The sequence below is a fragment of the Puma concolor genome, chromosome D3 (genome assembly GCF_028749965.1).
Source record: "Puma concolor isolate L17-30 chromosome D3, mPumCon1.1.hap2, whole genome shotgun sequence".
In the NCBI taxonomy this organism is placed as follows: Eukaryota; Metazoa; Chordata; class Mammalia; order Carnivora; family Felidae; genus Puma; species Puma concolor.
Genome location: NC_141678.1, coordinates 86,420,939 through 86,442,992, shown reverse-complemented (window position 1 = coordinate 86,442,992; position 22,054 = coordinate 86,420,939). Strand labels below are relative to the sequence as shown.

The 22,054-nt window shown below is 41.8% G+C and overlaps 1 protein-coding gene across 1 annotated transcript in view; it reads right to left on the bottom strand.

Moving 5' to 3' along the window:
- The window catches only part of DOK6 (docking protein 6), a 374,774-nt gene extending 353,105 nt beyond the window's left edge, over positions 1-21,669 (bottom strand). The window contains exon 1 of the mRNA XM_086683202.1: positions 21,327-21,669. Within this exon, the coding sequence (XP_086539328.1) occupies positions 21,327-21,392 (66 nt within the window). The 5' untranslated portion in view covers positions 21,393-21,669. The remainder of the gene's footprint in view (positions 1-21,326) is intronic.
- Between the last annotated feature and the right edge of the window lie 385 nt (positions 21,670-22,054).

Here is a 22,054-nt window from a genome sequence, read left to right as displayed (position 1 = left end):
AAAGTGGGCCATTCAAAACAAGAGCAAAAATGTTAAAGTACACAAGAGTAAACCTAACAAAATATTAGAAATACAGGAAAACATGAAGTGCTGACTTGAACAAGCTTATGGATACAGATATTTAATAAATGGGGGTGAAAAACTGACTATACATGTGGAAACAAAGATTCCAAACTTAAATCCTAAAATAAGGATTAATTACAGGTTGATTAAAGATCCTAAGTATATATAGAAATACATGAAAACAATAGAACAAAATAAGAAATACCAGCTTTATGTTATAGCATGGAGTGACTTCTTAAATAAGCCACAAAAGCTACAAGCCATAAAGAAAATAAATTTGATTTCATTAAAATTTAAATATCAGTAAGACACAGGAGACCGTAGCAAATTTAAAGGCAAACCATAACATGAGAGAAGATAGTTGCATAATTTATAACTACAAAGGAGTGGTATTCAAAATATAGATGGAACTCTTATAAATCACTTGGAAAACATATCACACGGGGTGCCTGGGTGGCTCAGTCGGTTGAGCGTCGGACTTCAGCTCAGGTGATGATCTCGTGGTTTGTGAGTTCGAGCCTCGCATCCGGCTCTCTGCCATTAGCACAGAACCTGCTTTGGATCCTCTGTCTCCCTCTCTCTCTGCCCCTCCCCTACTCACAGTCTATCTCTCAAAAGTGAATAAACACTTAAAAAAAAAAAAGAAAATATATCACATAGAAAAACAGGCAGCGGGACTGAAGAGATAATTCACAAACCGGGAAAATCAAATGATCAAAAACATATGAAAACGTGTTCAAACTGCAGAGAAACAGAACTTTAAAACACCCATTTCCCCAAGGGAGCAATAAGCGTCACCTAAAAATATCAGGTGATGGAGAGGAAGCAGAGCAAAGGGAACTCAAATTCAGTGGAAGGTCCATGTGGATACACCATCTGGGAAGCAATTAGGCAAGATGTAGCAAGTATGTGCCAACCCGTGCCCAGCAAATACCTCTAAGCATGGAACTAAACCATCCAGCCGACAGACTAAGAAATCTCTTGCACATTTGTACTGGGAGATGCAAATCGTGGAGTATTTCTACAAAGCAACGGTACACAGAAGTAAAACGGACCCACTGGAACTGTACCAAAATGCTTCAACCTCAAAAACATCAGCTTGAGCAAAAACAACCACGTTTCAGGAAGTCGCAAAGTATACGACTCTAATTCTTTAAAGCTGAAACTAAGCAAAACGGTAAATGCAAAGCAACAGTCAACATTATGTAAATAAATATAAAGAGGTAATAAATGCAGAAAAACTATGCATAGAATTACAAGGATGAGTAAACTTTTGAAGTTAGCGCATTGGGAGACACAAAAGCTTCACTTTATCCATTTTATTTCTTTTCTAAAAATCTGAAGAAAATAGAGCAGAATGTGCTTTTCAAAGAAAGTTTCATGTTGTCTGTGTGCTTGAAGTAGTTTATAATTTAAATAAATATAGCAGTATCAATTGCTGCTGAGGATGTCATAAAAGAAGTTCTTTTAGGTCATTGTTTCTGGGCTTTTAAGTTGAAACAACTGCTTGTTGGCAATCGGAAAACAGCTGGTAAAGAGAAGATGTACATGTTAAAAACCAGCAACTCCACTTGTACCCTAGAGAAATTTGGATACATGAGGTCAGGGAGAATTACACGAACTTGTTTGCTGAAGCCTGGTCTATAACATCAAAACCAGAAAAACCTCACGGATGTCCATTAACGGAGGAAGGGTATCTTACCCACCCAACAGACAACACAAGCACTGAAATGAACAAACTAGATCTATGTAGTAACTGTTAAATACCGAACACAACGGCTGAGTGTCCTCATGTCCAGAGGTTCACATATGTCTTCGCTGCTGCATGTTTTTCTATCTTAGAAAATTTAAAGCAGAAAGAAAAGTACTATCATGACATTGGTAAAATATGGGTAGCTCATATACGGTGGTTTGTAATATGATTCTACATAATCTCCAGGGTGCTTGCAATATTACATAATAAAAAAAAACACAATGGAACAATGGTAAGTATTACGGATAGCTTTGAATTACAAGTTTAATTATTACTCTAGGTAATGAGAGACCATGGGAAAATTTAAGAAGGGGAATTAGAGGCTTCAAACTGAAATTTAGAAAATCAATCTGGCAGGAGTACAAGGATAATTGAGCAGGCAGGAAAAGGAACGGTTGGAAAGTCTTACCAACACTTCAGCTTAAAGTTACAGATGCCGAATTCCAACCATAGATGAGCCTTGTGAAAAGCTGGGATAAAACTATAGGGCTCAGGACTAACAAAGGATTCTAAGGGAACGAGGATAGCTTTCAAAACAGACCATCGAGAGAATTCTTGCAGTGGCGGGCACTGGGAGGGCATGAGGTGGAGGGGAGGCCAGGGACAGACTTCGCGGGAAAGACAGGGGGAGGCACCATCACGGGGGTCCCCTGCCTTCCGAGACGACAGGACAGCAGGCATCAGAAGCAGAGGATGTGCAGCAGGACTGGCAATTGCTAAAATATATCTATAACGAAAGGTCTAGAAGGTAGAGAGCTCCCCATCTGTACTTCTGGTGGCTGACACAAATCGAACTACCATTTGAAAAAGGTTTTGAAAGACAGAGGAGAGCCAGATGACAAAGGCCAGGAGGCCGAGCACCGGAGCTGAGAATGCAGGGCAAGCAGAACGCAGGTGTGGCCAAGATGGGATCACCTGGCAACCTCCGCCCTGGATCCCCGTGCCTTCCCTGACACGGGTCCGTGGGAGCCATTGGGCAGGCGCGTATGTCCACAGCAGCTTTCATCAGGTAACGGTTCTGATGAAAGTGCTACCATGCAGTCTCACTGTGTATCGAACAGAAAATCCAGCAAAGTGCTTTGCTCAAGGCAGACAAGTGCCCCAAAGAGGTCACATTAAATATAAAATACTCCAAAATGATGATGCTCCTTCATTGTGGCAAGTCAAAACAGTGCTTGCTGTTTACAAATGCCAATCCCGGGGCACCTGGGTGGCTCAGTCGGTTGAGCGGCCGACTTCGGCTCAGGTCATGATCTCACGGTCCCTGAGTTTGAGCCCCGTGTCGGGCTCTGTGCAGACAGCTCAGAGCCTGGAGCCGGCTTCAGATTCTGTCTTCCTCTCTCTCTGCTCCTCCCCTACTTGTGCTCTCTCTCTCTCTCTCTTTTTCTCTCTCTCAAAAATAAAAAAAACATTAAAAAAAAGAATAAGTCAGAGAAAGATATCATATGTTTTCACTCCTATGTGGAACTTGAGAAACTTAACAGAAGACCATGCGGGAAGGGATAGGGAAAAAGTAGTTTCAAACAGAGAGTGAGGCAAACCCATAACAGACTCTTAAATACACAGAACAACCTGAAGGCTGATGGGGGGTGGGGGTGGGGAACACGGGTGATGGGCACTGAGGAGGGCACTTGTTGGGATGAGCTCACTGGGTGAGCAATGATTCACAGGAATCTATTCCCAAAACCAAGGGCACACTGTATACACTCTATGTTAGCCAACTTGACAGTAAATTATATTAAAAAAAAAAAAAAAAAAAAGAGACCTTCCACCAAATCCCATTGTCCAGTAGTAAAAAAAAAAAAAAGAAAAAGAAATGCCAAAGCCAGTAAGTAAAAGAGTATGGGCCTGACATATGCCAGGCATGTGGCATTTTTCACTTCACTTACAGTTTACAATAATCCTACAGGATAGCCTTTTGGCATTCGACAGTCAATTTACAGATGAGGTGCAGGGCTGGAAAGTCAACACATTCAACCAAAGGTCATTCTCTCCACTAAACTATGCTGATGCTCAGAGGTTGGAACCTTTGAGGTGAGACTTAGAGCACGTTAATCATCCAAAATACTAAACAAGGTCTGTGGAGAGTTGTTTCTGAGACAAAAATAATGTAATTGTTGGTAGAAGTGGGGATCCATCAGCTCCCTGTGGGCCATAAAATCACGTCATAAAACAACATCAATGAGACGGAAGAAAACCCATTTCAGAATTATACTTTTGCGTATAAGACTACTTTTATAATGGTTTTACATGTGAAAAAATAAAGACAAGTGAGAAAAGTTCTTAGTTCTCAAAAGCATTTAAAGCGATGCATATATCTTAGGATTTCAAGGCTGGCAGATTGCACACATCACAGGGAAAGTGATAAAGAGATCTGAGGGACCATTCATGCATTACCTCTGAGATTAGGAATTGAGACACTCAGCAGAAACTAAGCACCGGAACAGAGATATTAAATGGCTCCAAATATATTGGGGGGAATAGGAGCTTCATAATTATTATAGGTTATTAAGAAAAAGAATACTATGTCCTAGTCAAGGGTGCCGTATCAGAGGAATACACTGTCATCAAAATGCGTGCAGTGATTAGAACAGGTATTCGGAGAAGGCACTAGATAATCTGGGTAAAAGAACAGTCTTCAGAGTCAGGGTGTGTTATCACACGTCCCTTAAAATCACAGCCTTCCTATCAAAAATGAAGATGATAGTGGACCTGCACACCAAGTATTATGCTCTTTGAATGGAGAGTTACATGTAAAAGCAGGCTTTACACCGTAAAATACTATAAAAACACAAGTCGTTGGCATGATTCTTCATGGAAACTGTAGGACAGTTGCCACAGGTTCTAATTCTGTACTATTTGAAATTACACAATCAATATTAAAAATAAATATGTACTGGGGAGCCGGGTGGCTCAGTCAGTTAAGCACCAGAGTCTTAATGTTGGCTCAGGGCATGATCTCAGCAGTTCGTGGGTTCGAGCCCCACAGCGGGCTCTGTGCTGACGGTGCACAGCCTGCTTGGGATTCTGTCTCCCTCTCTCTCTGCCCCTCTCCTGCTCGCACTCTTTCTCTCTCTCTCTGTCTCAAAATAAATAAATAAGCTTTAAAAATAAATAAATACATACATAAAAAATAGTCAAAATAGCAACTGAAATGAAACATCACAATATAAGAAATACATTCAAAGACAATGTTGCAGAGCCTTATGTTTTAAAATTTAGGTAAACTTAAATTTTTTTTTTAATGTTTATTTATTTTTGAAGGAGTCAGAGAGAGACAGACAGAGCATGAGTGGGGGAGGGGCAGAGAGAGAGAGAGGGAGACACGGAATCTGAAACAGGCTCCAGGCTCTGAGCTGTCCGCACAGAGCCTGATGCGGGGCTTGAACTCACAGACCTCGAGATCATGAGCTAAGCCGAAGTTGGACGCTCAACCGACTAAGCCACCCAGGCGCCCCTAAAATTTAGGTAACCTTTAAATCAAACCTTATTTCTTCCAAAAAAACTCACGCACTTTGGGGTTTTTGTTGTTGTTATATGGATTCTTGCTTAAGAGGAAACTAAATTTCAGTGCTCCCTCAAAGAATGTTCAGAAAATATTTTTCAGTGAAGTTAAAAAATGTATTTTGTAAAAACGAAGCACTGAATCACATATTTTAGGTGGGGTATATAAGACGTTTTCTAGGTGATACATTTCCAATTACAGTTTTCGTCTTGAAATTCAATTGGCTGCTATGGCTAATTACAAAGGGATAGATTACAAAGTGCCCAGGACGGGACAGTATTCCTCAACATCACAATCATTACTAGGGTAGCACAGTTTGGAATGTGAACTTATTTAACCATTTAGCAAAGACTTACTGTCTGCCCCCTTTCTTGCCAGGCTGGACTAGTCTGGCACAGCATTTTATTTATCACTGTATCCCCTGTGTGTGGCACATACCCATGTGTCAGTTCTTTTTACCACTTCACCCTGGATAGATTTCATGTTAATATCTCCTTAGTTAATACATCTTATTTTCAAATATATGCTTGGTATTTTGAATTGAAACCATGTAGCAAATATGTTACAGGTTCAAACTGTAAAGCAAAACAATTATTTCTTTCACCAGTGACTCTGAATCCTAGATGACTCATGGATCTCCAACTGCTTCAGGTGTGGCTACGCTTACCTTTTTGTTGTTGTTGTTGTTCAGTCATTTTACTGCTTCCCCCCTTCACGTTCTATTCAGGTATTGAAATTAACCTATCAGCAGAGAGCATGGTATCTGAAACTTCTCCTTAGATGCTTCATTTGGAACGTTATTTACTTTGTATTCTGGACAGTTTTATTATCATTTCAAAAGGAGCTGCAAGTTGGTATCACCCGCAGCATGAAAATGGCTAATGACATTTTTCAGATGGGAAGGTAGCCAGGTGATCTTTTTCTGGAGACACAAAATGAAATTTCGCTGAAATACTGCTGAATGTTATCTAAGTAATGATGTTTTTTTTTTTTTGTTTTTTTTTTTTTTAAATTTGGACAAGGCGGCTTATTTGGAGCTCAAAATCAAAGGTAGAGAAGTTTTTGCACTGTTGTTTGTTTCTGAAGTCAATGGAGTGTTCAAGCCACTTGGCTCCTAGTAATTAAGGTGTCCTGTGGGTAAATGTAGCTTATATAAACCTCATTTCACAGAGAACACTAAATCGCAACTGCAAAATTACCAACATTTATGTTCTTCACAATTCAAAGGGAGGAGGACTACGTCAAACAAAAGCTGCACAGCAAAAGAAACCATCAAACAAAATGAAAAGACAACCTGTGGAACTGGAGAAAATATCTGCGAAACATAGATCTGACAAGGGGTTAATATCCAAAATACACAAAGAACTCGTACAATAGCAAAACACCTAACAGCACAATTAAAAAACTGGGCAGAGAACGTAGGCAGTTTTGCAAACAAGACATACAAATGGCCAGTCTTCCACATCATAACCAGGGAAACGCCGTGAGATATCCCCTCACACTTTATACTTGTTCAATGGCTGTCCTCAATAAGACAAGATAACAGGCATTGGCATGGATGTGTTTTTATAGTTTTTATAGTGTTTTACAAGTATTTTACAAGATACACACACGCTTTAGTTGACTTAACCATTCACCCAATGATGGACATCTGGTTTGTTTTCAGTCTGGGGGTGTTTCAAATAAAGCTGCTAAGAACATTTGTGTAGAGGTTTGTGTGGGAACAGAAAGTTTTCATTTCTCTGGGACAAATGTCTAAGACTGATGGGTTGTATGGCAGTTGTATAATTGGTTTGTTTATGAAACTGCCAAGTTAACCTTCTGTTCTCTCTACCCCTCCCCCACTTGTGCTCGCTCTCTCCCTCTCTCTCTCTCTCTCTCTCTCTCAAAAATAAATGATTAAATGGGGCACCTGGGTGGCTCAATCGGTTAAGCACTCGACTTCAGCTCAGGTCATGACCTCACAGTCTGTGAGTTCGAGCCCCGCGTCAGGCTCCATGCTGACAGCTAGGAGGCTGGAGCCTGCTTCAGATTCTGTGTCTCCCTCTCTCTCTATGCCCCTCCCTTGCCCACACTCTGTCCCTCTCAAAAAATTTTTTAATAAATAAACAAACATTACAAAAAAAAAGAACTGCCAAATTGTTTTCAAGAGTATCTTAACCGTCTCTTCACATTCCCAACAGCAACGTATGAGCGCTCCAGTTTGTCTGCCTTCTTGCCAGCATTTGGGGTGATTTTCACCTTTCCAGTATGTGTGTACTGATAGCTTGTGGTGGTTTTAATCTGCATCCCCCTCATGGCTGATAATACTGAATATCTGTTCACGTGTTTATTTGCCATCTGCATGGCAACTTTTGTGAAGTGTCAGTTCATGTCTTTTGCCCATTTTCTGATTGAATTGTCGTTTTTTAAATCCTACCATAGGGTTTTAAGAGTTTTTTTTATACTAGTTCTTTGTTAGAGTTATGTAATTTGTAAATATTTTCTCCCAGTCTATAGCATTTCTTTTCCATCCTCTTAGCAGGCTCTTACAGAGAGCAAACACTTTTAATTTTGATGAGGTCAACTGATCAATTTTTCCTTTTACGGTTTATGCTTTTTGATCTCAAATCTAAGAACTCTGCCTAGGCCCGGTTTCCAGAGATTTTCTTATATGTCTTGTCACAATTTTATTGTTTTACTTCTTACATTTAAGTCCAGGATCTATTTTGAGTTACAAGGATCTATTGTGAGGTTTATGCTGAGATTCATTTACTTTGCCTCGGGTTGTCTAAGTGCTCCAGCAACATTTGTTGAAAAGGTATAATCCTTCCTTCACTGATTTGCTTTTGTACTTCTGTCAAAGATTCATTGGGTATATTTGTGTGGGTCTCTTTTGTAAAAAAAATGTTCTCTTAATCATATGCTCTGAATGTATGCTTTCATCAAAGCTCCTACACTTGTCCATGGGTGAGAACAGAATAATTCACTAATGGTGCGCTAAATGTCCAAACTAGGAGTGACTACAGTATAAAATGAATTCTCATATCTCCATATTATTAAGGAAAGCCATTTAATATTCATTACTTTAAAAATTAATTATTTTAGTGCATTCTAAAGTTTAATTGGGTCACTTCCAATAATGCCATTTTATCTGTCAGAGGTATTAGTTGCTATTAGTTGTAATAGAAGTTGACACTGGCTGATTCACTTAGAAGGAAATTTATTAAATTTTTCATTACTTCAAATTAGGAATAGAGGACTGGAGAACCAGGTTCAAGCCGCAACAACCATAAGTGATCTCTTAAATCATTAAGTTTCTTGATGAGGCTATTGCCTTTGGACAGTAGGTACAACCATGCACAATGCTTATACTTTTGCATCAATAAATCAGTGCAGTAGAAACAATTACTCTGTTGCCCCCGTGAAGATCTCTATCCTGGGCTGCTTTCTTTTATCGCTGACTCAAAGTCTGGTCATGTAATTGGTAACACCTAGCTCGTTTCTCATGTCCTGGCAGCAGAAGATATGAGGAAAGAATATTTTTGGCATTTCATCTTCTAATAATGTGAGGTTTATTTGCTATCTTCAATAGCTATAATATTGATGATATCTATAATATTGATGATGGGGTGCTATCCAAATATATTGAAAAAGATGGAAATGCTGGGTGAGAAACCAAATGATGAATACCTGATTCATACTGTTAATTTGTTTAACTACTTATGAAGGCATACTACACCTAATTATCCTAGTTCAGTAGGGTTTTGTGGTAATATATAGTGATAAACAACTTGTTTTGAATTCTTTTCTGGTGAAGAGGGTCAACTTGGGTAGACTGATACGAAACCAAACAAACACAAATGAACAAACAATTCTATTGCCCAGAGATCCACTAAGTAAGAAATCTCTGGAAGCAGAACTTGTCATTGTTATTTACACACACACACACACACACACACACACACACACACACACACACACCCCAAAACTCAAAAACCATTTCCTGTGATTGTAATGTATGTCCAGTGTTAAGAACCATTGTGAAAGGGGCAGAACAGTTCGGCCTTGTTCATGAAGTCGAATGCTAGAGCAGGCTTTTAACTGCTTTTTGCCTCATGTCCCCCCCACCATTTTTATGCACAGACAGGTTACACATAAACACTACTTGCAACCGTTGTGTTTAGTCCTATCACCCAAATGGCTTGGTCTTTTTTTTTTTCTTCAATTTCACTATCACAAACCCTAGTTCTCCTACAAAGATGGATAACCCAGCTAAAAATATCTGAAGACAAAATTACCACAGAGTCTCGCTGCTAAGGAAGAGCTAAAGCCAACTTTCTTGGCTCTCAGCACAGTTCTGGAGGACCACAAAGCCCCTGTTTCCCCATGCAGAAATCTCTACCAAATTCAACCAGCTGAGAATTTCCCATTTCTGTTAGTGGCATCCTGGGTAACTCAGGCCAGCCTACTTGCTGACAATTAGGAAAGCTGGGAAAATACAAAAGTCATCTATTTGAAGGCATTGAAGCCCACCAAAGACAAAACTGAGAATTTATTTCTGTCGGAAATTCTAAAAAACAGGATCGAATGAAAATTGTATCCCTGAAAGAAATAACTTAAATTGAATACAATGAATAAATTCAACAGTAGATTATTCATAGTTGAATAGAAAATTAGTGAACTAGAAAATGTGTAAGAAAATATCCATCCTGAAGCTTTGAGTGACAAAAAAAAATGAAATAGAAAAAGGCACAGAAGTACAGAAAATATGGTATAAATGATTTAGTACATGAGTCAGGAAGAAGAGAAAAGAGTGGACAGAATTGATAGGACAGGAGGGGAAACAGCAAATAACTTTTCAGAACAGAAGAAATATATCAAGCCATAAAATCCAGAAGCATTATAAACCCAGGAATAATAAATACAATTAAAGCTACATTTATACCCAGCACAGCAATATTTCTGAAAAACAGAAAATGAGGGTATTAAATGCAGGCAGAGGGGGAAAGTCTAATCATTTTCAAAAGGTGACAATACGACAGCCAACTTTTCAAAGCAAACAGTGACAGGTAGAAGACTTATTTCTTCTCGGTGCTAGAAAAAAAGACTCCCATGTCAGTGATTCTCAATCATGGCTAGCCACTAGAAGTAAAACATGCTTTTCTAGTATACTAAACTTCACCCCTCGTTGCTCTCCTCGACCAAATTCTACTTTACCACAATGCCTTCTATACATTCAAGATTCAGGGATGTTGCTAAATTGAGAATGAACATTAACCTTTCCTATAAAATACAACGGTGACTTCTTGGGTTCTTAGAACATTGTAAGCCCTTTATTCTGGGCCTTTACTCAATGTTCCTCACCCATGCAGACACATGTTACCATTTAGGTATGCTATTTCTTCTGCATGGAACTCACAAAGCCTTCTCTATACATGATTTCTCAGCTTGGTGTTACTTTCTTTATAAACCACAAAGCACATACTGTCTATGTGTACTCACTAGGTATTTGCCAGATATTGTCTCAATTCTCTCTCTCCACCCATCCATTTATGCTCTGTCTCTTCAAATAGGAAACCAAACAACAAAGGCAAGAACAAAAGAAACCTCTGAAATACCAAGAATGAGGTGTGATGCTGCAGTTAACTGCCTTGCAAAGCCATAAACCCAGACCTATGAAGAATATAAAATTGACTCTAAGCCTCAAGGTTTTTTTTTCTTTTCTTCTTCCTTTTTTTTTTTTTAAATGTTTATTTAGTTTTGAGAGAGACAGACAGACAGAGCATGAGCAGGGGAAGGACAGAGAGAGAGAGAGAGGAAGAAACGGAAGCAGGGTCCAGGCTCCCAGCTGTCAGCACACAGCCCGACACAGGGCTCGAACCCACAAACTGTGAGATCATGACCTGAGCCAAAGTCAGATGCTTAACTGACTGAGCCACCCAGACACTCTTACAGGTGCTTGTCCTTAATAAAGTCTGAAACATTGACTCTCCAATAGAGCATTATCAGAAGTTACTGAGTTTTAAACAGCCATGGTATTGTAATCACTTACATTGGAACACACAAAATAAAAGAAGGATGTCTTTTGTGAGTAACCATATTGCAGTGTCAGCCGTACATCAAGATGGCTCACAGAAAGAACGATTCAGAGTCTTTAGAAAATTTTAAGTTATGGGGCGCCTAGGTGGCTCAGTCGGTTGAGCGTCTGACTTGATTTTGGCTCAGGTCGTGATTCCAGGGTCCTGGGATCAAGTCCCGCGTTGGGTTCTGCACTGAGCATGGAGCCTGCTTGAGATTTTCTGTCCCTCCCTGTCTCTTTCTGCCCCTTCCCACTAACTTGTACATGCACTCTCTCTCAATAAAAGAAAGGAAAGGAAAGGAAAGGAAAGGAAAGGAAAGGAAAGGAAAGGAAAGGAAAGGAAAGGAAAGGAAAGAAAAGAAAAGAAAAGAAAAGAAAAGAAAAGAAAAGAAAAGAAAAGAAAAGAAAAGAAAAAAGAAAAAGAAAAATTTAAGTTATGTTCACCACATTGAGAAGTAAATTTCTGTTGGGGCGCCTGGGTGGCTCAGTCGGTTGAGTGCCCGACTTCAGCTCAGGTCATGATCTCACAGTTCGTGAGTTCAAGCCCCGCGTCGGGCTCTGCGCTGACAGCTCAGAGCCTAGATCCTGCTTCAGATTCAGTGTCTCCCTCTCTCTCTGCCCCTTCCCTGCTCATGCTCTGTCTCTCTCTGTCTCTCAAAAATGAATAAACATTAAAAAAAATTTTAAAAAAAGAAGTAAATTTCTGTCCCTCAAAGAAATTTCTACTTTATCATTTTTGTATTCACATCATAAAGCCTTATAGAATGCCCAGCATTATGTGACTGATTTATTGGATAACTATATATTTTGGAAATGACAATGTGTAAGTCTCAAGCACTAATAACAGTGTTTTTGTTAGTTTATAGTCGTCTAATACGTCTCACATTTCCCTTATTTACCCCCAAATCCTCACTGTCAGGCAATGATTATCAACCCTAGCACCAGATCAGAAACCTCTGGGGAACTCCAAAAGCATATCCACGTTCAAAACTCAGCCAGACCAAATCAATGAGGAAAAATCTGGGCTCTGTAGGTAACTTCAACATGCAGTCATGATTGAGAATTACTTTTTTTTTTTTTAAATATGAGTATTAACATGTCATGTGGAAATACTGTATATACATATTATATTTAATATATAACACACATATATGTATTTATGACACATACATATGTATACACATACATGAACATACATACGTAAGTACATATCTTAAAGGCTAGTGAATGGTCAGAGAAAACCAACTGCATATTTACGAAGAAACAAATCATGAAGAGAAAAATGATTGTACATGTTTATACATGTACGATACCTTCTATAAAAATCTACACAGAGATGCCTGGGTGGCTCAGTCGGTTAAGTGTCCAGCTTCGGCTCAGGTCATGACCTTACGGTTGGTGAGTCTGAGCCCCTCATCAAGCTATCTGCTGTGGGCACAGAGCCTGCTTGGGATCCTCCATCCGCCCCCCTCTTTGCCCCTCCCCCACTCATTTTCTCCCCCCCCTCCAAATAAATAAATGAACTTAAAAATGTATCCAAAAAATCTACACGAGTATATATATTTCAATTCCTTTTTCTTAAAAGTAGCAAGCGACACAAGAAACTGTGAGGCCTGGCAGGAGCAGGTCACGGCTGTCACGGTGGATTCCGTCTTGCCCGAGGTGCAGGGATTTGGGTAACACTGTCACGTTCTTTGCTGCATGACCACCTCACTACATAACATCTTTTGATTTGCCAGGTCCCAGGAGAAACATATGATTTTTAAATTATGGTTTTTTTAGATGAACTCTTTTGCATTAAGTTAATTTAAACGTGATCTTTTATATAACTTTTTTTTTAATTTTTAAGTTTATTTATTTATTTTGAGAGAGAGAAAGAGCACAAGTGGGGATAAACAGAGAGGGAGAGGGGGAGAGAGAATCCCAAGCGGGCTCCGCACTGTCCGTGCAGAGCCCAATGAAGGGGCTTGAACTCATGAACCAGAAGATCATGACCTGAGCCGAAATCAAGAGTCAGTCGCTTAACTGACTGAGCCACCCAGGCGCCCCCTATATAACTGTTTTAACAAAAGATCATCTCTCATAAATAATGGTAATGCTAAAATAAAGAGATTTCAATATTTTTAAATATTTTAAATTCTACATAGACACGATCAGCTGCATTTTGTAGCCTGTTCTCCACTCCTACAAGAAGTTAGCCGGTTTTTAGATGGTATAATGAAAATGAAATCATGTCCATTTAAAGTGGTCTGGAAAAATACCTGCGTATTATGTCCGTATTGTGGTATCAATTCTCTTCCTAAATAGCACTTGTTTTTTCCGTTTTACTGAGATACAATTGATATATTACATGGCAGAAGTTGAAGATGTACACCTTTATGATCTGACCTACGTACGCATTGTGACGTGATTAGCACACTGAGGTTATTTAACATCCATCACCTCATCCAGGTATGATTTTGTTCTCTTACGATGAGAACTTTGGAGATCTACTCTCCTAGCAACTTTAAGATACACTATACAGCACTGTTAGCTACAGTCACCGTGCTGTGCATTCCATCTCCAGAACTTACTGATCTTACAAGGGAAGTATCTTTGACCACCTTCTGCCAGTTCCTCCACCTCCCACCTGCCAGCAGCACTTTTATCCACAATGTCAATAACTTAAAAGTTGAGTCAAGTGAATGATAACATTAGCTTTACACTATGTAGCCACCTGAAGAAAACACTTACTTTGAATAACGCGAATAGATGGGTTGCTACCTATGTATATTGCAAAGTGGAAGCTGTTGCCTTGTAGATGCGACACTGAACCTGAAGTTACCATACCTAGATTTGAGTATATACAGTCCCACACAAACCCAATCTGTGTCTCTGTCGCTCTGGCTGGTCCACTTTACTTTTTCTGGATTCGAGTTTATGTACAAAAGGTAAAATTAAATGAGGGTAACATCAAATATACTTTCAAAAAGCATGCTGGGAAAATTACATAAGACAATATATGTGAAAATTCTTTAGGAGCTGTAAAATACATGGCACCCCACGAGGCAAAACGATTACATTACTTTTACGAAGCTTCAAATCAAAGCTCAAAGTGTTTGACCTCTCAGTCAGTTTACTGTTAAGCCAAAATATTAGCCAAGCTTTTTTATAATGAATTTAGTACAGTAACAGGAGAAATACTTTGCACATGTTCAAATATTACAACCACCATTTATTTCAAACAACATGAAAACATTTCTTTATTAAATGAGTTTCTGTTCCCCACTAATAACAAAATATCATGCCTTGTTCCATTCAATTGGACTGACAGGTGTAATACTCTCACTGAGGGATAGTGTTGCAATATAAAAATGAAGTACTCAAAGGATAATACTGCTCTCTATCTTAAAACTAATGAAGATTTATGCAGAAAGTTCAAGAAAATGTCCTTTACTTACATTCTTGAACTCTTTGGACAATGCTACCAGAGCTTAAAGAAAAAAAATACCGTGACGAAAGTTAAGACAAAATCAGTAGGGGCGCCTGGGTGGCGCAGTCGGTTAAGCGTCCGACTTCAGCCAGGTCACGATCTCGCGGTCCGTGAGTTCGAGCCCCGCGTCGGGCTCTGGGCTGATGGCTCGGAGCCTGGAGCCTGTTTCCGATTCTGTGTCTCCCTCTCTCTCTGCCCCTCCCCCGTTCATGCTCTGTCTCTCTCTGTCCCAAAAATAAATAAACGTTGAAAAAAAAAATTAAAAAAAAAGACAAAATCAGTAAAACTGAGGTAAAGAAATTATAGTATTCTCTCTTTTAATTAGTTTGTCCCATTTGATGGAAATTATTTCTTCCTTAAAACTAAAACTTCAAAATTCACAACATCTAGAGAAAATCAGTAGATGATAGGAAAACAGGTAATTTTTATTTTGTTTCTACTGCTCACTTTTGACCTGTGTAGTTTCTAAAATGAAGTGGGTGTCAACAGAAACAGAGCAGAGTCATGAATACTTAATAGTCCTAACCCAATATTATTCACATGGGTTGTTACAATCCAAATAGAACAACACATTACGACAAAAATACTTCAAACAACAAAAATGGATCACACCTATTTCAAATACATAGGCTTCAAATTAAACTGTGTGTGTGTGTGTGTGTGTGTGTGTGTGTGTGTGTGTGTGTGTGTGTATTTTAGACTGATCCTAGATATCAACCATTACTGAGCACTTTTGAAAAACATTTAAGGAAACTGGCAATTTTGTAAATTCTTACAAAGATATTTTACCACTGCATAATTACTCTACTCACAATTTATTTCAGTAAATTTGCAAGATTTCCCTAAGCACTGAGTATAATCTTTGTTATCTGAGGAAATGCCATCTTTTAAGATTCACCTTGCCAGCAGTCATGTGTAAATATATTAAGATAAAAACTGAGATGTGAACATTTATATCTCACTCCTGATGTAACAGCTGGCCCCAGGTAGCACACAGACATAATCATTTAATATCAATATCTAGCAAAACGTCTGGGCTTGGTGTTTACAGGTAGGCTTATTTTTATTTTCCTTGTTTTTGGCTTTAAGTTTTGAAAATCAAAGAACATCAGGCATGCCCATATGCATGCGTAGGGATTCTTTAAAAAGACAAAAATCTCACTAATTTCTGAAAATACCAGAAATGCCATACGTACATAAAATTGCAAACAAAGTAATATACAGGGATTCTATAGAAGGTATACAAGATGTTTTTCAACTCTAAAATTGTAAGAACCAGTAATTCTTGTAGAGATAGGTAGATAAGTCAATAGAGATAGAGACAGATATAGATACAGAAATTAAGTGGAACGTATACATAGTGTTAAATATATACATGATAGTCACCATGAATGAAAACCTAAAATAAAAACCGCAAAAATAATTAGAATTTTCATGTATTCTAAATCCATATTTTATGAGAAAGAGATAAATGATAAATAACCATGGATACAATGGGTCCTTTCCAGAAAGCAATGTCCAGGATACGCAATATTCCAGAATGAGTAAAGATTTAAATACACTGAAAGCAACTTCCATGTCTTAAAGCCATGGATGGAGAATTCATATCTGAAGTAACGATCCTGAAAGTTCTTTTAACTTCTGAATGGTCAAAGTGATTAAGTTATTTATAAATTTTATCTTAAATGTATTTATTGCATCTTATTCTTGGAAAACTGGTAATGTATGTCATATAAAATAAAATCACTCTTCATAAAATACTTTCTAGATATTTGGGAAACCAGAGACATTTTTAATTGCTCTAGTCAACCAAAATAATGCAAATGCACACATGAAAACTCCCATTTATATTAATAAATAAACTTCTACAAAGGGGTAAATTCTCATAAACGTCTCTCATGAAAAACAACTCTCTTCCATCATCAGAAGAAAGCTGTTTGTGGAAGAACAAGAAAACCCAAAGAACTTACAGGAAGCTCAATAATCATCAAGCCAGGGATGGAAGCATCTCAAGGTTTGAATCAAAGTGGTAGAGAAAGCAAGATGTGGATGAATCCACAGTAAGTTCTTGAAACAAAGGGAGACTATGCAAAAGAGAAAATCCTGAATAGATGTTCAGTTCATAACGTTGGGGCTCATCACATACTCCAAATGTGTTGCTCTGACTTTCTCTGCTTCCCTTATATCCAGGTTGGGGTAAAGTGACTCTTACTGGCCTAACGTACTATGAGTAGTAGTGATGTAGGAGGTATTTCTTGCTAATAACCCTGACTTAATACAACATGACTCTGGAACAGTCTCTCTCTCCCCCCCCCCCCCCCTCTCTCTCTTTCTCTCTCTCTCTCTCACACACACACACACACACACACACACACACACACACACACCATCTGATACACAGTAGATGCTTCATAATTATTTGATTATACGTTGAATGTGCAAACGCCAACCGTATTTCGAGACGTTCCTTTGATACCCACACAAACAGCAAAATCCCTGACCTGACTTTGAGAAATAGAAAACGATTTTGTGTAAAATACTATTTATTTGTGCACAGTGTGCCTGTGAATAGCCTCACTGATGTATTTGAACAGAATTCCTTGAGAACAATGTGAGGGCTGAGTCTAGAATTAGTCAAACTGTGGCAGCCGGGATTTGTACAGCGATGTTAATGATAGTGATGATGACGTCCCTCTATAAGGCTGCATTTACTTTAGCTACAATATAGAGTCCACACGTCATGTGTAAAGTTATTTTAATGATTTCGGTGGTCGAGTTCTTAGTTTATCTGCAAACCAAGAACAGGTTGGATATTTTATAATATATGCCTTGCGGACTAAATTTAATCTTTCAGTGGTCACAAGGAAACATTTAATTAATAAAGGCTAAGAGATAAACAATTTTGGCCAACATGCTTTTGCTTTGTTTTATTGTTATTAGTCCTGTTAAGTAACTTTTTATTAAAAAAAATACTGACCACTATGGCACCTTGTGAATTATAATACCAGTTATGCAACACAGAAGAGGGCAAAAGAAACTGAACTACAGTAAGGGCTTTTAAATCATGCAAAAGGAAAATAATATACTCATACAAACTATGGTATGTCATAATGAAAAATTAACATAAAGACATGACTCTAAGAGTCATGTTGTTATATGTTTAATGATTTAATACCTTTAAAATTTTAATGATTGAATAAACATAATTTCAAGACAAGAGTAAAATTTGGGGCAATTATACTATTTTTTTTCAAAATTATTTTCCTGAATGGAAGATAAGCTGGTTAATGAGTCAAGACAAACTTCAAAGCAAACATTCAAAAAATTGTTCAACACTCACTACTTCACTCAAACAACTGGGTAAGGAAATATTCTCCACTGGGAGCACTAAATTCTGTAGGAAGACACAAGGCAAGGGCCCTTTCACCATTTCAATCTGGAAGGGCCTGGATCCTGGTTTTCCCCTAGCCCAAAAGGCAACTAGTGCTTTTCTGCCCTCATTCAGCACAATAGGGAACACTAACTAGTAAGGAGAAAAGAATCCAATAGAACATCTCATCTCAAAATATGCTTTTGTGTCATAATCTCGGATACCACTGGCCTCATGCCCAGGGGTCTATTTTCCCCTTTAGATTATTATAAAATTTGGTTTCTGCAAGTACCAGTTCGGTACCTCATGAATCAAATATCTGTGCATATTTCATCAGAATTCCTTTTATTTCAGTTCTAAACATAAACCATAAAAAGAGTCGTGACGTATCATTTGAGTTCAAAATATTATTTTACTTGGAAAAGCCCATACTTCTGAGTCCATGACATTAGTAATATGTCTTATTAACTATGAAAATTACATTTTAATGTTTAGATAAATTATATTGCTATGCTTAACGCACACAACACTTGCTTAGAGTTTTACTATCTTATGAGACAAACTTAACTTACTAAGCTTCACAGAATCTATAGGTTTGTCACGTGAATTCACCCTTCTGAATACTAGAATATTCTAAATTGAAAGTCTCTATAGTTTTTTAAATAATATTCTTCAAAATAGTGAAGGTTAATTTAGTTTAACGTTTCGATTTAATATTAAAACAAAAGTATTTCAACACCAAAGTCTGAAGTTTACATTTCTCAAGTAGAAATGGAAGACAAAAGCAATTAACCTATACATAAACATGCTTTTACTGTTTTCTCTGAAGGGCGTCTTTTACAAAGGCTTATCTGCAAGCAGTGAGTCTGGAAAGGGATGCTATGGGATTGCAAACACATTTGCACACATCTTAAAGAGGAATGGTGTTTTAAAAGGACATTTCAAAGGCTGTTAACACGCATGGTTCCCCAAGAAGCAGTCAATGCTCTTTTCTTGGATCCTATATTTTAATTAGGTTGCATATCCCGTTTTTGTCGTAGCAAATCCTGGAAAGCTGGGAATGGGAGAGGAATCCTACACACCCCCGGGGCCAAGAGCGCGAAGGCCGGGGTCCTCAGGGTTATATTTCTTAGTCTCATCTCATGTACACAGTGACTCTGTGTTAGGAGATACACATCTACCCGGGGGACCTGAATCATCCGTTAGCTTATAACGTCTGAGGTGTCAGACACAATTGAGATTCCAAGAAGACGGAAGGCGCGAGAATGATGAGCAAGCACCCCGTGGGGGAGCAAAGGGCTTCAAAGGTCAAGTTCCTAAAATGGTTCTCCCCTCCAGCTCTCGCTTGCCGTGCAGCGCGTCCCGCCCGCCAGAAGCCGGCAGCCTCCTGGACAACTGCAGCTTTACACGTGGGTCCTTCCTATCTCCCGGGAAAGGAACGAGACGCAATTAAATCTCCACCCGAGAGCGGCCCTTGCAACCAGAGGGGCTGCACCCCCAGCGCGCGCGCGCTCTGGCCCCGGAAGGGCGCGCGGCAGGCCACAGGAGCGCCTGGCTGCGCCCGGTGGGGGTGGGGGTGGGCGCTTTGTAGTCGCCCTGTTGTGTACGCCCCACTTCTACGGATCTGCCCAAGTTCGGGAATGGGTCCCTCGTCTCCTCGGGGCACCGTCTGCATCTTCAACGAGATGAACCAGAAAGCCAGCAGAAAGCAGCACCAAAACCCAAGTGTGCCCTTGTCCCTTCCCTGTGCCCCCCCACACCTGCGTCCACCAACTCCTGATAAAACGACTCCTGGGTGCGTAGTGATGCGTCCTCTTTTAGGGGTTTAGGGGTTCTGCCCTATCTTCGTTCAATTTTCTAACGGTATATTTAGAATTATTTTTCTTTCTTCCTTTTTAACTGAGAGAATTAGTGAATTTCTCCCTCCTCTCTTCCCCTCTCCAAGTTGGAGGACTCATCCAGTCAGCAGGGAAAGCGGGGAATGTTCTGGTTCAAGGCCGCTTTGCCCCAGGATTCCGGAGCTTCGCAGAACTGGAACTTTGAGAACACCGAGGTACAGAAACATCCAGGGAATCCGGGAAAGGGGCTCTTTCGCCCCCACACCGGTTTCCCTACCTGCTCTGGACCGGCCCGCCAAGGTCGTTCTCGGTGGCCCATCTCGCGCGCCCATCGCGCGCTCCCCCACGGCCGCCACCGGGACCCCCTGCGCGTCGTTCCCGCGGTCCCCCCACGCCCGCCAAGCCCAAAGGCCCGCTCCTCCCCTCCTGGCCTCGGGGCTCCACTCCCAGGTCTTCTCGGACCATCCACGTGTCCCTCCTACCTCCTCGTCTGGTCACTAGAGAACTTCTGAACCCCCCGGGGCGGGGGGTGGGGGGTCTACACTGTTTCTCTCCGAAGTCAGGCACAACGTCTTGCACGGAAAAACTACGACAAGGTCTCCGTAAACTTTGCCGTCGCGAAACCTGCCGTGTCGGCGGCGGTGAGCACACACCTGCCCGCACACGGGCGCAGATACACCTGTCCGGGCGCGCACACGGCCAGGGAGCCTGCCCCTGGGCAACCGCTCAGGGAGCCCGAAACTCGCTGGCAGTCGCCGGCGGGGACGCGCGGCAATGCTTGGGCATCAAAGGAGAATTTCGAAAGGGGCTGGGGAAGCGGGGACTAGGACACGGGGCTTGTAAATACACACACGGGAGCGTCCGTCCGGCTCCCGCACAGCGAGCCATTCTCCCCGAAAGGCGCACTTTGGAGAACAGAGCACTGTGGGCTGCACCGTCCATAAACCCCCCTCCGAGGCGCATTCGTCTTCCAACCTGACCATCCCTTCCGTCTACATGACTTCTCAGTCTGGTCCAAGCCAGCAGCAGCGCGCGCATGAGGATGGGGACCGGGGCGCTCCGGGAACCCTCGGCCCGGTGTGCAGAGCCCCCCGAGGCAGGTGCGGGCCCCCACACCGGCCGAGCAACAAGCGGGCTGTCCGCGAAAGGGCCGGGTCCCTCTTCGCCCCTGTCCCCGCGCGGGTCACCTCTCCCCGCCCCCCTCCCTACAGCCGGCCGCGCCAAACGCGAGCCGGGGAAGGAGAAAGCCGAGCGAGCCACTCACCCCCAGCTTCCTGCTGCGGATTTTCACGTAGCCCTGCTTGACTATGTCGTTAAAGTTGGAGGCCATGGCCAGCGTGTTCGGTCTCGTCCCCTCCGCGATCGGCTTCCCCGAGTCGGGAGCCGCCGGCCGCCGCCGCCGCCGCCGCCCGGTCCGCGCAGGTCTCGCATCCAGCCAGCCGCCGCCACAGCCGCGCCGCCGCCCGGTCCCCCGAGCTCCCGCCGGCGGGGACGCGGGCCGGTGGCAGGGCGGCCGCGGACGGGGAACGCGGGCCCGGCGCCGCGAGCAGCGCCCGCCCTCCGCGTTCCGGTCCTCACCTCCGCCCCCCGCCAAGAGCCGAACGCCGGGCCCGCGCAGCCGCCAGCTGCGGGCGCCCCCTCCGCGCCGCCGCCCCCGGCAGCACCCACGGGCTGGCGCCTCGCTCGGCGGCGCACAGCTGGCCGGAGCGCACCGGCGCGGGGGGAGGGGCGGGCCGACTGGGCGGCCGGGCTCCCTCCCCGCCCCCCACCCCACCCCACCCCACCCCACCCGGGCCCCGCGGGGTGGCTGCGCTCGGAGACGCTCGCTGGACGCGCTCCATCCCTGGCGGCTCCGGCGGGGAGCGCCTCCCGCCTCCCGCGCCCCGGGTCGCGCTCCCCGCCCCCGGCCCCCTCTGCCCGAGCCCGCGTCGCTCTCCCGGGTGCGGGATTCCTGAGGACACGGCTCCTCGTTCCGGGGCTCTCCGCGCCCCC